The sequence below is a fragment of the Passer montanus genome, unplaced genomic scaffold, assembly GCF_014805655.1.
Source record: "Passer montanus isolate IOZ18808 unplaced genomic scaffold, ASM1480565v1 scaffold19, whole genome shotgun sequence".
In the NCBI taxonomy this organism is placed as follows: domain Eukaryota; kingdom Metazoa; phylum Chordata; class Aves; order Passeriformes; family Passeridae; genus Passer; species Passer montanus.
Genome location: NW_024366480.1, coordinates 7,680,019 through 7,703,008, shown reverse-complemented (window position 1 = coordinate 7,703,008; position 22,990 = coordinate 7,680,019). Strand labels below are relative to the sequence as shown.

Here is a 22,990-nt window from a genome sequence, read left to right as displayed (position 1 = left end):
ATATACCATTCATGCTTCACCAGGGGAATTACAGAGGAAACACATACAGAAAGTGTGCAAAAAATGCAGTTTGAAAAGTGCTTGTAACTGAACTGAGAATTTTCACACTAGCTTTATTAGCAGGAAGACATCATTTTTCTTCTCAGTTATGCTAACTATGCAACGACTGTAAGGTGTGAGGATTCCTATCTGTAGGAAGTATAAGAATTTCTGCTAGAAATACAGATTTACCAATACAAATAAATTACTAAAATGCTCCCTTACATTCACATCAACCCTTTGTAGGCTGCACCACTCCTGTGTAGTGATGCCACTGCTGGTAGTCAATGCAGTGTCAAGTGTAAATGGGAGCACAGGAAGCTGCAAGTGACAAAGTGACAAGAAATCCACTTTCAGTATTCAGGTGCATAACCCACCAGGATCACATTTTTAGTTGCAGGTCATCCATAGTAAGTTATTTTCTTCTACACAGTATGATGTCCCATGGAGAACATTCAAGTGTTTACAAATACTTTCATAAAAGAGCAAAAGCAGACTTTTTTTATCAGGCAGGAAACAAAAGGTTCTTTAAAACTGTTTAATTACATGTTTCAGGTAAGCACAGACAATACAGGTAGATTTCCCACCACGCAATATTTACATTCTTTTCTCTAGGCTTGAGCTGTTCATTTAGAGTGTTTTTCGATCAACATCCTTGTCAATCGCTTGCTGCAAAGAAGGGTGCTGGAAAAGAACTATTGCAAGAAACATTCCATCAAGGCATGATTTTCTGTGGGGCTTTTCTTCTTTAAGAACTACATACTAGTAGTTCAAGATATTTTGGGAAAATTCTGGCTTCCAAGATGACCTGAAGAATGCACTGAAACCAAGCAGTGTGTTGAAGTCCTATAAATAGTTAAATCAATACCAATATGTATCTTGTGGACCTGAAATTCTCTTTTCACTGGCACTCCCATTGCTGTGTGGCTTCTGTTAGGACAGTTTTACACCAATTTTGTTTTGTTCCTTTTTCATTAGCCTTTGTGCCTCTTTCTCCATTTTCTTTCGCTGTTGTTCTGCTGCTCTTTTTTCCCTTTCTGCTATCTTCTGTTGTCTGTAATTAAAGAAAACATGAATTGCTAAATAACACACACTCAATTTTCAGCATGGTCATACCTGAAGTTCCTGTCAATACACAGGTTAATATAACTGATAAAAACAGAGCAGTCTATTGCCATTAGGATCAGAACAGTCCTTATTTTACTGTGCTGGAGTCCTTTTTTCAGATTAATCTAGAATTGTAGAATATTCTGAGTTGGAACCCACAAGGATCATCGAAGTCCAATTCCTGGCCTACACAGGACCATCCCCATGAATCACACCATATACCTGAGAGCATTCTTCAAACAATGCTGGCAGGCTTGGTGCTGTGACCCCTTCCCTGACAAGCCTGTTCCAGTGATCACACTCCAGGTGAAGAACTTTTTCATAATATCCAACTCAATCCAATTTAGTCTTAGGTAGTAATATTTGTTCAATTATTCAGCAATTTAAAAGCCACTAGCTTCTCAAAGATTCAGAGTAATGAATCAGTGAGAGTACAGGACAGTTGTAAGGCCTAGACCAAAAACTAAAAATCTAATACTTTCAGCAGCAGCAGCAGCTCAAAAGTTTTGAGTTTTTGCTGCTTTAGGGATTTTTTTGAGATTGTCACCCATTACTGTACATTCTACCTGACAGCTGACAGAGCAGTCAGTCTAGCAATATGCAGAGTAATAATATTTGCCACATTACAGTGGCAGATTTTTGTATTTCCCACATATCTGAACTCATGCAGAAGGGAAGAAGCACTATGCTTCTTCACCAGCCAATATACAGAGACAGAAAAGTTCCAAAAAGCCACATAGTGTTAATGCTGCTGTTCACGTGCAGTTCTGAAGGGTGGGATCATGGCAGCTCCTGTTCCTTTTCCCGGGATGACTTGCAGGACATGGAGCTCCTGCACACAGCAGTGGTTCCACGCCCTCTACAGTCTGGGAACCTGCACTCAGTTCTGCCCAGAGAGAGACCTTCACCTTGCCTCAGACACAGCAACTGGCCAACAAAAATACAAACAACTAACTGTTATAAACTAAAAATGTGTGAGCTTAACTTCTTCCACTGGGAAGAAAACTTTGTTGGCAATATAAAGTCTGAAGTTGTAGATGGGTATCTAAAATTTGCAGAAGAAACTAAGTTCCAACTAACTCAAGTTAACTGAAAATGCAGTTTGTCATCCACTACACCAATTCACCACTGACTGGAATATTTCAGGGTATTCCAGCTTACAACCTGTGGAAAATGGGGAAAAAAGAGACTACAGAACTTCTCAGGCTCTGACAGCCTACTCTTCAGCACTTTCTTCATGCCTTAATTCCAGGGAGCATTTGACTTACTATATGTGCTCATTTCAGCTGTTATGCTTATACATAAACTCACCAGAGAGGCCACAGGATAGAGTCGCCACTGCTAATTAGCAGGACACGGCCCACTTCTGCATAACTGATCAGTACTCCATTACTACACAAAAATTATTCTGGTCTTACTGAGCACCCACAGATACCAGACACAGCAGGCCAAGGGACACCCTTACTTTTTCTACACAGTCATTTCATTCTCAAAAAGCACCACTGGAGTATAGTCAGCATTAACACTCTGGAACATTAGGGGGACTCTGTCCACTATTTGGCAGTCAGAAATATTATACAAGTGTTACACTGACACATTAAGTCACCAGAGTGGCCACAGGATCTTCAGATGATTTTGCAGACGAAAATGCAAACTTCTGTCATTAAGAGACTCTGTACACTTCCTTACTACACTCAGTTGAAAACAGAGTCAGACCTGACCAGCCTTAACTACACTTAAGTTTTATGTTAAATGTCAGATGTTAAAGACACCAGTGATGTCTACTGCACGAGAAACTAAACCCAGTCGGGATCTTTTTTATCAGTCTTGATAAAAATCAGCCAAGACTTGACTCATTTACAGATAAACATTGTTATTTCTGTGTCATGAATAAAACAAAGGTTTTACTTCACCCAGCTGGGATACAGCTTACATAATGACCAGCTGTATAGAGGTAGCCAGCCATAGCTGGACAAGTGGTAAGCCATGGACATCTGGAGTTCTAATCATGTTTTATCTGCTGGAAGTATTTAGACACATGTCCCTTCTACAACAACTGCAGTTCAATATTTTTTAGTGAGGCCAAAAAGAAATCCCATGAGAAGTAACCATTTGAGTTGAACCCTTTCAACAGTAAAGATGGTAGGCTGAAATCTTTAGGATAGGTTCAACCAAATATCAATTTGAAAAATTAAAGCTTTTGGGAAACCCCACTGCTATCACCATGCAAAAGATCACTCTTCCTAAGTATTCTAGAGCGTGAACCTGACAGCTGGCACACAATATAACTCTGCCCACCCTCGAAATACTCACTGCACAAATTTTACAATCCAAAAATAAACTGGAATATACATACACCAGGTGATTTTTTAATAGCTAATTCATGTATGACAAACCCCTGCTTCAGAAAGTCTGAGTACTACTTTTGATAGTCCTAAGACCATCTGTAATGGAATGTGGCAAGGGTTAAGTAAATACAATGCAGCCTCTGCAGTAGCAAAAGTAGCTGTTTCATTTCTCCATAAAAACAAACAAACAAACAAAAAAGAGTATTTTCACTGTCTTTCATTTAAGTCTCAGCAGACTGCACTCTAGCTATTAAAGATCTTACTGAGTCTATTGATATTCTTTACAGGAAAAAGTACTATCCGTGAAACAAAAACAGCCCAAAAGCACATCTTTCATATCACAAAGCTTGTACTTCAGTACAAAACCTGAAACAGTAATGAAGTTTAAAAAAAAAAGACAACAAAAAGATAAACAAGGTATTGACCAGAATGTACACATAGATACCAAATAAAGTTTACGAAAATATTTGCATTACAACCCTATTCTCACATGTTAAGCTGCTGCAAAGCCAGACTGACAGAGATAATACACTGAATAAATTCTAATTATGATTAGCACATTGAATGAGCTGGTAACTTCCCTCATCTTATTCCACAGATTGAAAATGTAAGTTTCTCAAAACCTTAAAATAAATACTTGTTTAGATTCCTCTTTCCTTTTCCCCACAATACCTATTTTCCTTAGAATGATTTTTGACTATATCATGTCTTTATTTCTTATATTATCACTAGTGGACCACAGAAACAATGTACTTGTGATTAAGTGAGTAGAATTACAACAGCCTAGGAAGCTAAAGCTATCTGAGGCTGGCTACCTGATGATGTAGCAAGCAATAAATTTTGATACAACTGTAAGTCACTACCAGTTCAAATCATTGCGCATGATAAACTTAATTTGCATCTCTTTACCCTCCATACCCCTTAAAGGAAAGGAAAAAAGAACACAAACTGAACGGCTGAAGTATTCACACTGACTTTGTGCAAGACTTTGATTTTACATTCAGCCTTATCAGCTAGTTTCGTTAAGTTAGAAAAGCCTAGCTCCTACAGGGATTCCAAGAACAGACTTATCACTTCACCTTCTATCCTGAACTCTTTTTACCTTAAGCACATGGTTGTGATACTTTATATTAAGGACATTAAGTGGTATTTTACCTAATCAAATAACGTGATCTGAACATAATAAATTCATGTCGTTTTTTTAGCACCTGCGTGTGTGTGTGTTAATGTGGTGTTCCAGTGATTTTCAGATTTCCTCTACTACCTCATTTATTAAATTAATTAAATCCAAAATGTCTTCTGGTTAGTACCAGTTACACAGAGATTAGATGCATAAAAATAATTTGTCTTAAGAGATGTTTAAGAATTCTTGGCACTTATCAAAAATGTGTCAAATAAACAAATGTGATTTTTTTATATGTAAAACCTTTACATAGTGTTATATTAACTTCAGTTACCTAAGAACTTCTTCTGCCTGCCAAGCAGCATCTTCCTCTTCTTCCCAGGCATTTGTATTTTCTTGCCAAGTATCCAGGTCTCCTAGTTCAGGCTGAAACAAAGGAAAAGTTCTAAACACATGGAAAAATTAAATAAAACACTGGTGTGTGACTGCCAGAGTGGCTCCTGGATGACCAGCAAAGTTTCCTTAACATTTATTTTTAACCTTAATGTTTCAGACTTACAGAAATATTTGAGGTATGGCAGTGCTTCTCATCTTATTGCCATGCTTTTTTTTCTGCTATAATACTGAGTTTTTTCAGTCGTCAAATGGTTTTTTGGACAAAGGCAGGAAGGAAGTAATGGAGTGCATTTTTAGCAAGAGGAAGACAGATTGAGCAGATTATATGAGTAGATAGTGTAGAAGATTTCTGGCAGTTGCATGGACAAACCAACATGTACATCCACATGTTTTTATGTCCAATATCAGTTGAGTAACACTTTTACTCACTGAAAGTCCTTTCCTGAACTATTTTCATAAAGGACAGTGCAAGGAGGTGGAATGACCATTCTGTACTGCTTCCTGCCTGTACCCTTTTGTGCACAATGTTTATCAAAAGAGAAACACTGTTAAAAAAGGCAAAGGGCAAGGGAGGGAGAGCATCTCCTGCTAACTGGCCAGGCTGTTAGGCAACCAGTCAATTTTTTCAAAGGCTGAAGAGCAAAAATTAGGGGACTGCTACATTACAATCCCTACATAAAAAGGAAGGCAGAAGCAGAAGGTTAAAAATGGGTCCAAAACAATAAAGCAAAGGTAACTTAGAGGCTTTCAAAAAAGCCTTCTACTTTTTTTAGTAACTTACTGTGTAAAATGCAAAACTTATGGTTCATTGCTTTACCTGATTTGCAGGCCTGTAAGTATATGGAAGCTTCTTACCTTTTTATCACTGATCTGTCAAGTTTCTCAGCAGAACATATTGGCTACTTCATTCTTCACTCAATTTTAAAACAATTTACATCCCCAACTATTCCAATTACTCCCCACAATGCACACCTTAGGCAGACTATTCCTTCCCTTAGAGAATATCATTTAACTGGCAAGATCAATACTTAAAGCATACTTACAGATTGGTGAATAAAAGGAATATCTTGTGTGGCTGCTAATCTGCTAGAGAATCCTGTGTTTCCCTCTGGAATCCCAAAATTTAAAGGCTCTCGTTTTTTAATAACTATCTGAAAATATTCAAAAAAAGAAACAAAAAAGTGGTAGATTAAAGTACTGCAGAGACTCCTTGGTGATCATATAATTCTGTGCCTGTGAAGGTTCAGCTACACAACACCTCAAACCTGGCCAGGTTCTTCAAGCTGCACAGCCAAATGAACTTGTAAGTGAAGGAAAGACAAATGCAACAGACAAGGACTCCGCCTCCCCCAACTAGCTTTTTCTTTTGTCACATAGAAAGCTGTGACTGTATCAAGACAGAGAATGGGCACAAAGAGTCACAGATCAAACAGTCACATCTCCCAGTACTCATAAAAGCTACCAATTATGTAATATACTGCTTGGAGAAACCCTGCTTCTGTGACAGGTCACTTTAAGGTACTACTTTTGTGGACAGTGCTGTCTGAACAATTGTACTGCACTGTAATGTCAGCTCTCTCAATTATTCCAATATCAATAGCTGCAAATTCTCTGTCAACATTAACTAGTAAAGCTCTTTACTGGTTTGGCTGAAAAGCAGTACTTTCCCCAATACAGTTGCCAAGATCACTTGTCTTGACCTCAAGTCACACACTTTGTTTAGCCTACTTCGAGCCTCTTCTGCTTCCCAACAAGGCAGATCCACAGTTCCACTGCCTGTACACTTGTACCAATCCAAGAAAGGAAACAGGACTAGACAACCTCATTGAGCAATGACAGACTGTTATGTGACTGAGGTTCTATTTTCAAATAGATCAGTATAAATGAGTGACAACATGAGTAGACTGTACATCAAATCTCAGGGTTTATGTTGAGACATTCAGTGAAAAAAAACACAAATTCATATTGAGTGGTGTTAATTTGGCCCAGTTAAGAGGGGTGTTCTTTACAGTGCCTGCAGTCATCCCTAGAGATATATTTAATATAAACCCAATGTTTAGCATGGACTCTTCCCCAGTTTTGTTCTGAATCTGAAGCTCACTCTATGAGGCAAAAAAACGTCAGTAGATATAAAGAAGAAATCTACCTCTCCCTAGCCCTCTTCTACTCATCATATTTTGGGAGATCAAAATCCTTAGAAGAATTTAGTCCATAGGATACTGCAGATCCTGAATGTACAGAAAGCTGACACCAGTATCACCTCCAGTTCACAGGACCACAGGAAGATTCAGGTTGGAAGAGCCTCAGGAGGTTTGTAATCCAATCTCCTCCTCAAACCACTGTCACTCTAGGCTGATGAAAGTACTTAGGTCTTTTACACATGGAGCTTAAAAACTTTCAGAGATGGAGGCTGCACAACTTCTCTGGTAACCTGTTCCAGTACTTGTGAGGTTTTTCCAATTGACTCAAAGACCTGCAAGGACCCAGCTAAAAGATTTGCAAATAGAAACAAAACCTGCAATCACCAGATTTTAATCAGTATTTATTTACAACCTTGATGCTCCTGTAGAGATGCCCTCCTGTCTTGTCTCCACAGTAAAAATGGATATTTGAAGAACAAGCTATTTTGAAATATTAGCTCCCTAATTCCAGCCTCCCCAATATAAGTTGGTGAAACAATTAACCATTGTTTTCTGAAACAGGGAAAGCAGGGCTGCTCCCTCAGACTTCAACGGAGCAAGACATTGAATGTCTTTGTTCAAATGACTAGAGGATTCTCACATTATACTTCCCAGAACTTTTAGAGTATGAAACTATTCATAAGTTTCCAATAACATGAAGACTAAATATGTAAACATGTGATAGCACCACAATTGTTAAGATCTCAAAGGTCTTCATATTAAACATGATAACTACATACCATCTATTCTCATTTACCAATAGCACCTTCTGTAAGTTGCCAATTTACTTGCTTTTATTTTAAAGCAAGGAAAACCCTCCATAAGTACAGTTGAAAATGTAATACTTACTTTTTGAGTCTTTCTTATAGTTGGTGCCATATCTTTGAAATAATCAGGTTCCATTTGTTCCAAAGAATTTTGCTGAGCAGCCACATTACCATTGCCACCTTCAATCTTCACACTTGTAGGTGCATCTTCATCCCATGAAGACCAGTCTTCTACTTCAGGCTGAATATAAGAATATGGTACAAATTAATATTATCTGCAGGTAAAAACTTGTCTTTTTTGATCTTGCTAAGATATATACTTAATACTGTACCACATATTATTATATCTTTCACATATATCACATTATATTACATATTTCTTGCATATACACCAATTCAATATTGGTTCTACTTCAGGCTGAATATAAGAATATGGTACAATATTATCTGCAGGTAAAAACTTGTCTTTTTTGATCTTGCTAAGATATATACTTAATACTGTACCACATATTATTATATCTTTCACATATATCACATTATATTACATATTTCTTGCATATACACCAATTCAATATTGTAGGACTTTCTATAATCACCCTGTTAAGGGATTAAGTCACCTACCACTTTAACAATTACCTGCTTAGGAACAGATGAATAATCCACTGTGGTTGGCAAAGTTATTTGGTCTCCACTTAACTTTCGCCCTCTTCCAGACCTGAAAAAAAAATGTAGGATTCCTCCAAGCTCTGAAAACATGAGCACTAAGTTTAAAAAAAAACAAAAAAGGAAGTCTGAGAACAGCACTACTGAAAGCAGTCACGGCTAAAACATTTAGTGCTTCAATTACCTTTGTAATAACTACTGTCACTAAAAGTCCACTAAGCAAAGGAATTTCATCATGAATTGAAAGTTGGGTTCACAAGAATATCAAAGTGCAATTTACTTTTCTAATTGCAGTGAAATAGAGGAGAAATACTTCTAAGAAATATTAAAATGGACTAACTCATCTGCATAATTCAGTCACAATTTTTAGATTGTCAGTGCTTATGAAGCAAGCACTAGCAATCTATATTTGCCAAAGTACCATTTCTACTGTAAAATGAGAAATTTTTCTATTTGTCTTAAATTTTAAGCTGTGTCTAACAAATAGCTTTCTGAGCTGCTTGATTTGAAAGCCCCTCTGAAGCTCTTTTGTCTTCAGTCTAAACAGAGGCAATACAAGATTATGCAAGTTAATAGCTTTAATTTAATTAATGCTTCTACTTAAAGAATAATGTTCCAATGCATTTCAGTAACCATATAAAATAATTTTAATTGAAAATAATACTAATGCATTGCAAATAAACCATCCGGATATCTACTTCATGATATTCAAAGATCAGAATAATTAAAATATTCTTAGCTGGCATTCACTGTATTTTAACACCTTACAACACAACAGAATGCAATTCAGACTCACATTTATGTTTTCCACAAAGAATGTAAGCTTCTACAGCAAAGTAGTCATGTAACTGACATGCAGCTTGGAAAATTTAATGTTTTTTTCTTACTAGAATGAGAATAAACTAGGAAAATTGAATTTCTAGTTTCTGTCCATTAGTTTTAGTATTAGAGAACTTACTACCAACTGACTAGGTGAATTGCTTGTAATATGACCTCTACTGTATGCTGGTGAGTGACTAGATATATTTTTTCTACTCTAGACCAACATTCCTCCTTAGACAAGGCCAGGTGCTATAATCAAATTTTCAAGTTTTATATAATTACTCCCTTTATAAACGGTTCCTTCTTGTTTGAAAGCAACAGATTTTATGGGTAAAGGAAGGTGAAAACACTGTTCCCTCAAACACATTAGAGATTCTGGTTGACAAGATTTACTTGACATCTCTAAAGGAAATCCAAGCTTGGAAACATCCTCCTTCAGACCTCTACAACATATGCAGCCTTAATACTATTGACATTTAATACTATTACAAGCCATCACTTCTGCACTGACTTTCTCTGTATGATCTATGAGACAAGCAAGTGGCTTGTAACAAACATTAATCAAGTCAAAATGGTTACAGTAACAGGGCTGGAGGCAGGAGGAAAGAGCTTTTGTCACACAACATCAGAAAGAATATAATACACAGAGCAGCACCAAGGAAGGCTACAGATCTCCACTTCCTCTAGGAAGGGAACAAGACACTTACAGGAACAGCTGCTCCACAGCCACCATTACATACTGATCACTGCTCTGAATGCCAAATGCCTCAAGAATTATTGGATTTGTTTCTCCTTACTAATAAGCAGCATTCAGATTTCTCAGTTGAGAGATAATTAGAGATTTTAAATGGAAGGAAGTTTCATCTTTTCTTATACTTACACATTTTATTTCCTGACAACTGGATTCAGGCAGTCTGTTGTTTATCAAGAGATTTAACTAAAGAAAGGACTAGTACTATGTGCAACTTTCTAGGCAGCATAGAGCTTACATAATCTCTACAGGCACTTGTTTAAATGAAAACCTAATGTAAACTATGTAATCTAAGTAAGTACTAGCTCATGTCCACTGAATTAAAATGCACGTTTAATTAAATCACATTTGCTGACAATTATGCATAGTTATATGGAGGGGTGCCTTATAGGAAAACAAAATTTATCAAACTACACTTTGCAGATGACAGTGAACAGAAGAAACATCTGTAGTTAGGGGTCTGAATTAATGTGATCCAGTGACTTGCTTATGTGAAAGACTTAATTTTCATTTCTTCAACTAATTGTTATTAAGCAAGTAAAGGGTTTTCTACTTTATGTACTCTGAAGCAGTTTCTCAGCTGTTCATTTCAAAATAGGTCATTCAGATGTTGGAAAAAAATGAAAATACTGTCACTACACTTAGAAAACAATTATCTGCTCATAAAAAATATCATTAGAGAAATGAAGGAGTCACACAATACAGAAGTTATGATCAACTCAGTGTTTTGACTTCTTTCAGAACTTGAACAGAAAGTATTCTTAATTTAATTTGGAATTCAAATCACAGAACTAAGGCTGACATCTATATAATTGTATGCAGCATTAAAATGTATCTTTCTATGGCTTCATTAGATCTATAAATGAATTTACCAACACGTCAAGAGCCTCCTCTTATTCTTGGAATAAGTAAAGGTGAAGAGGAAATAAACAGTTATTTTGTGTCTACCACATATTCTGCGTACACTTTAATCCTTACTGGGAAGTAGTTGTCATCTTACACAAAAAGAGAATACATTTCTCTAGATTGGTATTTGTTTCTGTAACCAACATGCTGCAAAAGTGGCAGTAGGAAGTGCAGTAGTTCATGACAGCACAGCGCCAAGAATTGCCCCAGGTACTCTACTACTGTATTATTAAACTCTACTACTCTTGAGGGTTTTTAGATTGCTTCTAAGTAGTACACTGCAGCATTTATGAGTCTACAACTCAAAAGAACACCACATATGACTTGAAAGAGTGTAAAAAAGAAACCATTCTTCATCATTAAAAAAAAAGAAAAAAGCCGTTCCCTTGAACTTCAATCACTGTCTTCCAAACTTCTGAAAGAATCTTCAATAGGCAGAAAGAAGATTCTGAAGTCTCAGGCAACTGTTTTTTGACAAACAGGATGAGAATTGCCTACATTTGTAATGACAGCCTACTGACTGATGACAGAGTGGATGCTCCCATTAACTGAAACTCTTAAAACACAAAGTATCACTTGCTAGTTACTTTTCAAAAATGTGCAGCACAGCTTTTCTTCACATTTGACATGGAATAGTTTCAAAAGCTATTTTAAAACCCTGTCATAGCTGTTTACAAAACCTCATTCAGCTATCACACAACAAAATACACTCACAAACACACTACACAGACCTTTGGAACTCTGAATAAATAGCAAATTAAAGAATTCACTTGATTTAGTTTTCATCTGTGTTGATTGTTTTGCAATTAGTAAAATCAGAGCTTGTAGAAGTGGTGGCTGGGTGCTGGGAGAAAGGCAGAAGTGCAAGAACCTGCAATTGAAAAATCAAAAAAAAAAAGGTAATCAAATTAAGTAAGACTTGTTTACCTGCATATTAACTTTTTAATGAAAGAAAGCACTGCTGCCAGGCAAGTACAGACTTTAAAGAGTCGAAACTGTGTTATGGCCATGGTAAGAAACCCTTCCTGCAAAAGAAAAAAGATAGATGCAGAGGATTATACAACTTTATAAAGTACTTAAAGCCAATTGCCTTAGTTGCTACTAAGCTAGGAGCATTCCATGAAACTGTATTAACGCAAGGAAAGAGAGCAGGTAGCTGGAAAAAAGATGCTACCTGCCTACTGTCAGGATATTTCACTGATTTAATACATAATAATAATAATAGATCTAATATATATGACCTTTAAAGAAACAGCACAAAATCACAGCTAGAGTCAAAGACACATTTAAAAGGGAACCATAATCAACCATCCGCAGTGCCTGTGCAGCTGATCTGTTTCAGACGCTACCAGTGATACTGAACACTGGCAGTGCAAAACAGAACAATCATCAGAGAGAAGCTCTTGCTTGAGTATGTCATGCATATACAAATCATAGATTTAGTCATTAAGTGAAATCCCAAAATTAGCTGTTTAAATTTACCTTCCATTTTGATGGAAATGCATGATGAGAACACTGCTTATTTTAGAACTAGTCTCATTGAAAAATCATCATCAAAGAAAGCGTGTTCATCCTGTGTGAACTACTGCACCAGCTAACCCAAAGAGCTACTGATATTTCTGTGCCTGACTGGAGCATGAAAGCAAACACAGAAAAGAAAAAAATTCATCTTTGGCTGAAGCCACTCCTGTTTGTAGCTATTTTTTCAGTGACAATTTAATCTAGAGAATTTATATTTATCATATCGCATCATTCCAACATACCACCTTGAATAGCTACAGACTGACTCAGAAAAATCTGCTGGAATTCAAGGATCCCTTTTCTCTTCTAGAGGTGAACATTTCAGAGTAAAGAATAAGAGGTTAGGCTTCCCAAATAGCTTTGCATTATGAACATCTATACTTGTAACAACATTTTCTGCTGCAAGTTTAACATACCTTCTGGTGAGAAGAGAAGGCAGCCCTGTGACATTTTCCTCAGGCCATGAGTATTCCATGGAAGGACAGCTTGGTTTCAAATATGCTATGGCATTTAAATCACTTTTTATATTCCAGGCTTTAAGTTAGGAAGAGTCAGGAAGGTGGATCATTAGGTAGGCTGCTCCAATACTGTCCTGAGGATTTTATTAAAAAGGTACACAATGGGATTTGTGAGCTTCATGGAGCATAGATGTATTTTTATTGGTGCTCATTCGCTAGATAATGTAACTACTATTAAACACTGTTGTAATACAGTACTGGAAATAATGCTTTACATGTAATTCAGGACAGGACTTTCTGCTACTGAAAAATCATCTAGGAGCTAATAAACAGGTCCTTTCACTACAAAATGGAAGGCTAAGTTAGTAGTAACCGCCAAATTACCGACTGCACTACCAAACTATAGCTCAAGAGAAGGGCTTCATAGGACACGTATCACCCTTTCTGCTACTGAAAAATCATATAGGAGCTAATAAACAGGTCCTTTTACTACAAAATGGAAGGCTTAAGTTAGTAGTAACTGCCAAATTACAGACTGCACTACCGAGCTGTAGCTCAGGAGAAGGGCTTCATAGGACACGTATCACCTCTACTTCAACATTTGTGTTATCATATTTTATTTCATGGGAGACTTAAAAAAGTAGAGAACTTTATACAAGGTTGGATTGGCTCTTTATATATCAGAATTAGAAAGCAGTCAGCTCCCACAAAGAAGCAAGAACAGACATTGTCCGACATATTTAGCTTTTAGTTTAAAAGACTGGACCATTATTTCATATTATGCTCAAGCACTTCCCTACCTTTTAGAATGAGCAATGTTAACAATATCTAGATTACAGAAGAATGCATCAGTCAAGAATTTGAATGATTAGGAAATAATGGAAGTTAGTGAAAGAGTGAATAGTAATAAGATGGAAAGTTCTCTATCCTAAAGGTAGAAATTATTGCTAACTAACACTGAATTGGTGAAAGAAAATGTTAATTTTAGGAAAGGCAGCTAGAAATTATCTGCTTGGGATGTGAGGCATGTGACCTGCTGAAATTATTATAAAGGTACATATTTCTGAAAGGAAGCCTGTTTAGAAGCTCACTCAACTCTACCAGAATTCACTCTTTTATCAGCTTGGGGGGCAGGAGGGAAGGAGCAGAACAGTACTGAATATTAGCAAGAGTAAAGCTCTTTTCTCTCATTCGGGTTATGCTACACTGGACAGTATAGACAGACACTAAATTTTAAAAACTCCTAACTACTGACTGAGAAGGTTGTTTCAGGAAGCCACCAAAAACCTTTGCAGACTCAAATATTATTTATTCCTGAAGTCAAGGAACTAGGAAGATTACTAAGTGCAAAACTAAAACCAGAACAATGTTCAAATGTGTCAGTTACCAATATATATATGTGTGCATATAAATGAGCCCAGTTTTCAACTCATCACCATTTTTTCATGTATCGAATTGTATACTGTATTAAGTTTTCAATATAAAGTTAAAACAATTAAAAAAAACCATAATCCACAAGAACTCTGACTTGTAGAGTCAGTGTACTTGTGAAGTCCACAAGAACTAATCACCAAAAGTTAATCCATTTCCCAGGTCATTCCCATATAAGAGTGACTATATTTCCAGTATCACCAGTATGCCCATTTGGCAGAATTCAACAGCTATCAATATACCCATGACAATCAGATAACTTGCACCTCTCCACTTTCCATGCATCAGGCAAAGATTTCAGAGTTACAATGAGACATATGGCCAACAATGAGACATATGGCCAGTTAACATATTTGTGATAGAGCTACATTTCATCTCAGCTGAGCTAGAACTAGGCCCTTCAAAGGCTGGACTTGATGACCTTGGAGGTCTCTTCCAACCTTACTGACTCTGCGATTTAAGATAGTAAATACTGTTTTGCCCACCTCTTTTCTGAGCATTGATTGCAGTCTTCCCACTTAAGCTCCCTACAACATAAACTATCAGATGCACAACCAGAGTTTTGTCAACAATATGCTATCAGCCAGCCATAGTAGTGTTAGCAATCATTTACCTTTAAAAAGAACTTTCCTCAATGTACCTGCTTTTTATACTGCTATTTATGATATGAAACAGTATATATGTATTCATTTAATTAATACTATTTTTTATAAATTAATTTAAAACAGCCTTGAAACAATTATTGTCTCAAGGTAAGGAGAAGTAAAGCATTTTCCCCTTTGTCTGAAACAGCACTTGAAACACGCGCATTTTGCTCTAAGAACAGCACTACCTGAAAAGTTAAAGGTTTGCTAAAAGTTTTGAGTTTCATTTGGTGCCTTTGGGGGTTGGGTTCTTTTGTGCTTGGGAGTTTTTTATGTTAATTAAATTTCTCAAGGTAAACCATTCTATATTCGGAAGTAGTTGTATAAATACAGATGTACACAGAATCCAAATTTTCCTCAGTTCACTGCAAACTTAATTCACATGATACCATTATACTAAACTTGTGAAGTGAAACAACCTTTTCATCCTTTTCCTGTCCATCTTTCTCAGACATTGGAAAGAAGTACAGCCATGTACCTTCTCTTTGTCCTGGGAAAAATACTGAACAGTGTAAAGATAAATGGCAGGCCACAACATTCATTCTTTTCTTAAGCCTTTCCTTGATAAACAATCCCAAGAGGAACCACAACTGTATCAGCAGTCAATTATAACACAGGATGACAGAAACATAATGCAAAGTTGTAGTACTACATCAAGAATCCTAAAACATTTCTTAACAGATAGAGGAAAATGTGAAATACTGGACTAAAATTCAGAAAATCTCGTAAGGGTTGTCTGCCAGCCTGACACATCTTTGTGTGTTTCACACCTCATGCCTCAGCTTTCCATTTATAAAACAGGATAGATTTCCTTCTCCCACTACTGGAATTGCATTGTTACATTTATGAGACTTAGGGTCAAATGAACTTCCACTACAACAGATATAAACAAGCAAATAAATCAAGACATGAATCCTAATCAATTTAATACTCATGGTCAACTCAGCAATTCTGTAACAGACACCAAATTTAGCTGGAGTTTGACTTGCGCATCTCACACTGTGTTCCACTGGTAAAAAGTCACAACAGGTGTTCACATAGAGTATGAGCCCAGAAAGGACTAAAAGACAACAGCCACAAGATGTTATACAATTTAGAACCAAGTCAGAAGAATGAGGAAACTCAAACATTTTAGGGACCCATAAAGGAAATAGAATGGCGGGAGGCAAAGTTCAGAATTTTATTGAACATTTTTACTTTGCTTACAACAGTGGCCTCATTAGAACTCCTGGCACCTCTGACTTCACTGACTGTAGCCAGCACAGTCCAGCATAGGTGGATTGGTTAATCAACTACGGTGCAATGAGCAAGATCCTCACTGTTTATCACTGTACAATAAGCACATTTGCACCTGGAGAAACACTTCCTCTTTCATATCTAACTGTACACACAAATACCACTTAAACAGGATTTCTACAGACAGAGTCAATTCTAAAATAAAGTCACTTTGGGGCACTAAAATTATTTTAGAAACTTGTCTCCTGCTAGTGAACTCATCTTTTACTGCCACATCAGCTTTCTTTCACATCAGCTCACTTGTAACTCTGGAATGTAAACACGAACACACCTTGGAATCAGTGATTTTAGCCCACATTAAACACAGCTAGATAAATAACCAGACGATGATACTTAAAATAACTTGTCTGAAACTGAAAGGCTCCCCTCCAATTTACATACAGAGACACCAAAAATGCTTCACCCTCCTTAAGCAGAACAAGAAATTCATTTCCTTGTACTAAAGACTAACACGGCCTTGAGTGTTTACATTTGCCAGCACCAAAAATCCATACTGGTTCAGTAGTGCTTTTGTGTTGTCACTAGAACAGCAGACAATACCCTCGCAAATTTTCAGTGACAAGGATAGAATTTCTTAAAAGTGGATCCGGTATGAAGTTCTAGTAGAATGGCCACATCAAAGATTAGAAGTAGGTTTATAGGGAGATGGAATTTTTTTAAGATTAGTAGATAGAGATAAAAAACCTGTTTTCAAGCACATTAACCCTCCTCCAAATCATGTATGTTACAAGATGTATAAAGACACTTTGAATTTTAAAAAAGACAATGTAATGATTCAAGAACAGCTTTCAATCAGGTACTGAAAGACAAAACCAGCACTTCCTGCATTTCAAAGACAGAGCCATGACCCTGGAGCCTACTGAGAGGTTCCACTGCCCTCCTCCTGGTTGATTTTTTGGTCTCTTGATTGGGAACACACGTGTGGAGGGAAAAATCCTTGTCTTGACCACTGAGTTTGATAAATAGATACATTAAGTGGCAGACTGAACCCTAAAGCCATACTACTATGGCATTAGGGAGAGAAGCAGAGTGAAAAGGGAAGATCAGGAGGCATCTCCTCTATCTAATTGTAGGTAAGTGATTGTGGGATGTTTGTAAAGGTACTGTAGTTTCAACACTGATGTTCCAACTATCAGTGCACACAGCTTAACTATGCAGTTCAAGTAGCTGGGACAGCTACAGTAGCTGGACAGTTCACTCACATTAAACAAAGGCAGAGTAAAGTCATCCAAGGCACTCAACTCCAGAAAGAGATACTAATGAAAGCTGCAGAAGATACTGAAAGTCAAGACAGAATGTCTTTCTCTCTAAATAAAGGCAGCAAAAATTGGTGACTGCTGGCAATTCCTGAATTATTTCTAGACACTAAATACTCTGATATATAACATAGAGTTTCAACTCTTTTTTAAACATCTTTCTCCCAGAGTCATAAAAATTCTGCAGTAATATCACCACATCTGACCCCTTCCTCTCCAAGAAACTGAACAGAGCTACAACCTCACTAATGTGAATTTCTGAAGCTTTCTGTCTTGAATTACAATAAATTCTACTCTTCAAGGCAATATTCGTTAAGATAGAAAGTTTACATCTACTGAATGATCAGTTATTCTTTGACAATTCCTTACCTATATGTCACTGTCTTGTGAAAAACAGCATACAAAACACAGCTTGAAGTAACGCAATCTTGTGAGACCACACTGTAACTTCATTCACTTCATAACTTTGCAACAAGTCTCTTACATAATGCACTAATTCACGTAACTCACTTCACAAAACTGAAGTTCTCAGACACAGAACCAGAGTTTGAGAGACCCCAGCTCTGTTCCGCTCCTTATTTGCTATCCTGGACCTAAGTTTTCTGAAACTACATGGAATACCAGAGACAACAAATTAACACACTCATTGTTACTACTACAAAATCTTCTTGCAATGCCTGTGTTGATGAGAAGGAGTCATTTACAAACAATGACACTACAAGACGGCCTAAAGAAGTCTCTGCAGTGCACATGTGTACTTCCGCAGGTACACAGGACAAGGCTATAAAGCATCAAGCTATGCCATTTTTTCATTAGAGATGCAACTCAGGCACTTACACTGTGAATTTATGACCAAAAAGCAGTGCCCTACCACTCTACTGACCAGCCACGTCTTGAATATTATTAGAGGCAGCAGCGAAGCCAAATAGTAGCACTCAATTTTTCTGTGAGCTGTTAGAGATTCTGAAGTATTTAAAAGCGTGCTAAGAAATTTTCATTCTATACATTATTAAATTTGCCCGTCAGCGTAAACAGTAGGAAACCCCAACAATGCGGTCCCACCATGAGTTCTGACAGGCCCTCGCCCTTTCCCACAGAGTGCGAAGCCCCTCGGTACCCAAACGCTGCCTGTCTACCGGTCCGCCACATCATGTTCCTCGCAACCCACGAGATCCCCCCCACATCGCCCGGGAAGAGGCCCCGACCGGTCGGGCAGAGGCCGCGGGCTTGGCGCTCCCGGCCCGGCCAAGCAGCCCCGGCGCTGGGGGAGGGCCGCGGGCCCGGAGCGCCCCGAGCACGGCGGCGCTGCTGCGGGAGAGCCGCGCGGGCAGCCCTGCCCCGGGAGGGAAGGCGCCGAGACCGGGCCCCTGCAGGGCAAGGCGGAAGCGGCAGCCGGCGGCGTAGGAACAGACCCTTCCCGCTCACCTGCCCCGGGGGGGAGGCCTCGCCGGGAGTCGCGGGGCTCCAGGGGCCGAGGCGGCCGCTCCCACAGCCTGCGGCCGCCCCTCATCCGGAGCCGGGCCCGCGCCGCTCCGCCGCCGCCTCGCGCACCGCCATCTCGGCCCCGTCACCCGGGAGACACGCCCGCCCCTTCCGGCCGCGCCGCCTCCCGTGCGCTCCGCTCCGCTCCGCTCCGCCCGCCTGGCGCGCTCGGGGCCGTCCGAGAGCCCGGGGCTGGGGCACGGCCGTGCCGGGCTGCCCGCGGCCCGCCCCGGCAGCGACCCGCGACCTCCCCCGCCCGCCTTCCTCCCGCCCCACAGTGGCCTGGGGGGTCTGAGCCGGCTCTTTGGCCTTCCGGGGAACTGTGAGAAAAAGGCTGGACTTCGACCGTGTCGGGTTGCTGCACACGTGGCAGTAAAGGTGTTCCTCTGTGGTCGAGAGGATGCTGAGCTGTAAATTTGGGTGTTACTAAAAAACAAACATTGCTTGAAGTCGCTTCTGACAGGTGCTGCCCCAGTGTCCCAGTTTATTCACCAACTGCTTGTCCATTTTAATGGCTGGTTAAGTGATGTTAATGTTGAGGCATTCCAGAGCTGTGTGTAAACCTCCAGTTGTGTTACACTCTGTAGGTTGAGGTAAAGGGGGTGTTTGTCTCTTTCTCCCATGGAAATCTAGTCAGTTTTAGAGCAGCACTAATATGGCACTCCTTTCAACTCAACTCCACTCAGTTCTTTTTGTGGTCTTTAAATATCTTCCAATAAAGACTTATTGTTCTGCCATGGGATTTACTCAGCTGCTGTGTTCCCTGTGTGTGTTGGGCAGTGAGGAAATGGATGAAGGATGATGGCTCTTGTGAGGAGGCACTGGTATCAGATAGGGTTCCTTCATTTCCCTTTTCCCATGCCCTAACAGACACCATGACTGCATTTCCACAACTCTTCATCAGGAAACAGGCCCCAAAGGGACAAGGAGCCAAACGTGATATATCTGACCGTGGGGCAAGAACCCTGCCAGCCAGCACATGAGCACGGTGATCCGGGGATAGCTCTGAGTCCAGACTTCAGGCAGGTCTCAGGTGATGAGGCACAGCAAAGAACAAGCCAGTGAGTCTGCACTGCTCCAAGATCAGTAGAGAGCATAGCAAGTCAGGAGACGGTTGTGCCAAGCTTACAGACAGCACTCCTGTCATGCTGAGTTGGGGATTGACATCCTTATGTCCACAGAACCCACCTTCAATAAGAGAAACACATATGCAATGCTTGTTTTAATGTTAAAACCATTTCAAAACCATTTGTGTAGCAGAGGTATACCTTTCAGTATAACTTTTGTAATAAATAGGTGTGATTTGGGCTGATAAAATTGAAACAGTAATCAATATTGATACAGTAATTAATATTTGGAAATAATAAAACAAGTTAAAGTGTAATGCCAAGAAAGAAAGGGAGAGGAGGGGCTCCCCCCCCCTTCTCCTGCAGATGTTCAGAACAGGAAGAAGCAAGCGATAACTATTACTAAATTAGTTGGAAGAGAAAAAAATTTGGTTGGACATCCAAAAACATGTTAATTTTATGAGATTTATTGCTTTGATACTAGAACATAATATTGGCTTATATTATATTAGCTTTGGCTCACATTATACCAGCTTGGTGCTCATGTGTAATCCAAAAGGTGAATCAAAGGACATCGAGGAAGAAGAGAGGCCTTCATCAGGGATGACCCCCAAAGTGTTGTATGACCACCTAAAAATTGGTGGAGCATGCGTGGTAAAGGTGATAATGAGGGCAGAGATACAAGTGTGATGAATCGAAAATGGGAGGGGGTGGTGATGACACACAGTATAAAAAGGGGAATTTTGGGCTTGGCAAGCTTGTACATGAGGTGACAGGGGTCAAGCCCTGCCCGTGCTACCCCACACGGTTATTTTTGCTTATGAGCTATTATCAGAACCAAAATTATATCTTATTTTAACCAAATTATATTGTCACCATTTTGAGTGTATTGAATTTTATATATTTTAAGCTACTTCATTAAAATTGCGGCTACATTTAATTTTGTTTGGTTTTCTTTTATGATGGGATAATTGGGCAAATATAACACTTTCTACCTGAAGCAGAAACTCGAAGATAATCTTCCTCTGCATTCACACAGAAAAACAAAATTACAAGCATGACACACTAGGAAAGGTCAGGTTACGAAGATAGCCAGTTACATTTCTTTTGAAAACACATTCAGGTTTTGCATTACAATATATAAATATATTCACTGGCGACTATGCCACAGTGAGAAGGAAGGATTTTAACATTAAATTTTGTTTCAGGAAAGGAAAGGAAAGGAAATTTGATTGACTATCAGGAAATGAAACAAAATCTTGCAAAATAAAAAAGAAAGATTTACACTCAGGAAAGGAGATATGATGAAATTAAATGCAATTGAAAAACAAAAATAAAATTGAGAAATTTAGGGAATACAAGTGGCTCTCAGCCAGTCTCAAAGGCTCAGAATATAATATCCAGCACAAACAGGAGGCACAACTGGGGATACAAGCATCATAAAAACACACTAGTACAGGAGAAAAAATCAATGAGGAGGACAGAACACTGAGGGGAAGATATGAGAGACATGGCATGGATACTGAAAAGAAAAAAATCTTCACAGGGGAAAAAAATCAATGAGGACTTCCAAATTTTATTTTTTAATTTTCTTCATCAACCATGCCATGGCTCTCATATCGAAAAAAATCTTCGCTGAAGTAAAAAAACATCAAAAGGCGTGGGATGGCATGAACTGCAGGATATGCACAAAAGCTTGTCCAAATTGATCCCCACTGAAATCACAATATTTTGTTTAGTATGTCTAAGTCCTTGTTTCTGTTTCCAAGATTTCAATAGGCATCAGTTCTGACAAGCTTTTGTCCATGTCCCTACACTTCATGGCATCCTATTCCATTTCACGGCTTACATTTTGGCGAAGACTTTTTTTTTATTTTTCCCCAGTATCCATGCCATGGCTCTCATATCTTCCCCTAAAAGTTGTGTCTTCCTCCTTGACCTTTTCCCCTGCTTCTGCAGCATCTGTGAGGTTACTTTTGGCATGTTTTGTTCCTTTGCACTGCACCTCATATAATCCCAGTCCGTTTTCTTGTAGTCACCAAATTTCCCAATTTTCTGCTTTTTTGGGGGTTTTTTTCAGTCATAATGCATTTGATCCTCTCTCCTTTCCAGAGTTTTTACAAGTCTTTATTTTCTGGGTCGCAAGATTTTGCTTCCTGAAAGGAAATTAAATTTCCTTTTGGGAAGGGAAATGAAATCTTGTGAAATCATTTCAATTGGGCAACCTCTGGTCCATGAGGACAAGATGTGAGACACGTGGCATGGATACTGAGGGGAATAAAAAAAAAACCAAACTCTATACAAACACAAAGCTAGGAAAAGATGTGGGATGCCATGAACTGTAGGGGCATGGACCAAACCTTGCCAAAACCGATGCCCGCTGAAATCCTGGAAACAGAAATCAAGGACTTACAACACTATGGAATGGAGACACAATCAAAGGAAATGCAATTGACAAACAAAAAAAGCCCAGAAAATTGGAACATTCAGTAACTACAACAACATGCTCTGGGAGGAAATAAGGTACAGTGCAAAGGACCCTAACATGCCAAAAATAACTGCACAGATGCTGCAAAAACATGGGAGAAAATCACAGAGAAAGACACAACATTCAGAGGAAGATATGAAAGCCATGGCATGGATACTGAAAAAAAAAATCTTCACCAAAGTCAAAGACCCAGAAAATTGGAACATTTAGTAACTACAAGAAAATGCTCTGGAAGGAAATAAGGT

The 22,990-nt window shown here is 38.7% G+C and overlaps 1 protein-coding gene across 3 annotated transcripts; it reads right to left on the bottom strand.

The window, feature by feature from the left end:
* Positions 1–563: 563 nt before the first annotated feature.
* On the bottom strand, positions 564–19,302 carry EBAG9 (estrogen receptor binding site associated antigen 9). 3 transcript variants are annotated; one of them, XM_039706166.1, is made up of 8 exons: positions 19,134–19,274; positions 13,040–13,215; positions 12,030–12,127; positions 8,597–8,721; positions 8,043–8,201; positions 6,057–6,164; positions 4,952–5,043; positions 564–1,093 (listed from the first exon to the last, which is right to left on the bottom strand). In XM_039706166.1, the coding sequence occupies exons 4-8, from the start codon at positions 8,714–8,716 to the stop codon at positions 973–975; spliced, it is 600 nt and encodes a 199-aa protein (XP_039562100.1). In that variant the 5' UTR covers positions 8,717–8,721; positions 12,030–12,127; positions 13,040–13,215; positions 19,134–19,274; the 3' UTR covers positions 564–972. The 3 variants fall into 3 exon arrangements, with proteins under 3 accessions (XP_039562100.1, XP_039562098.1, XP_039562097.1); XM_039706164.1 differs by having other exon boundaries at positions 8,597–8,675; positions 19,134–19,271; XM_039706163.1 differs by lacking the exon at positions 13,040–13,215 and having other exon boundaries at positions 8,597–8,675; positions 19,134–19,302.
* Positions 19,303–22,990: the final 3,688 nt, after the last annotated feature.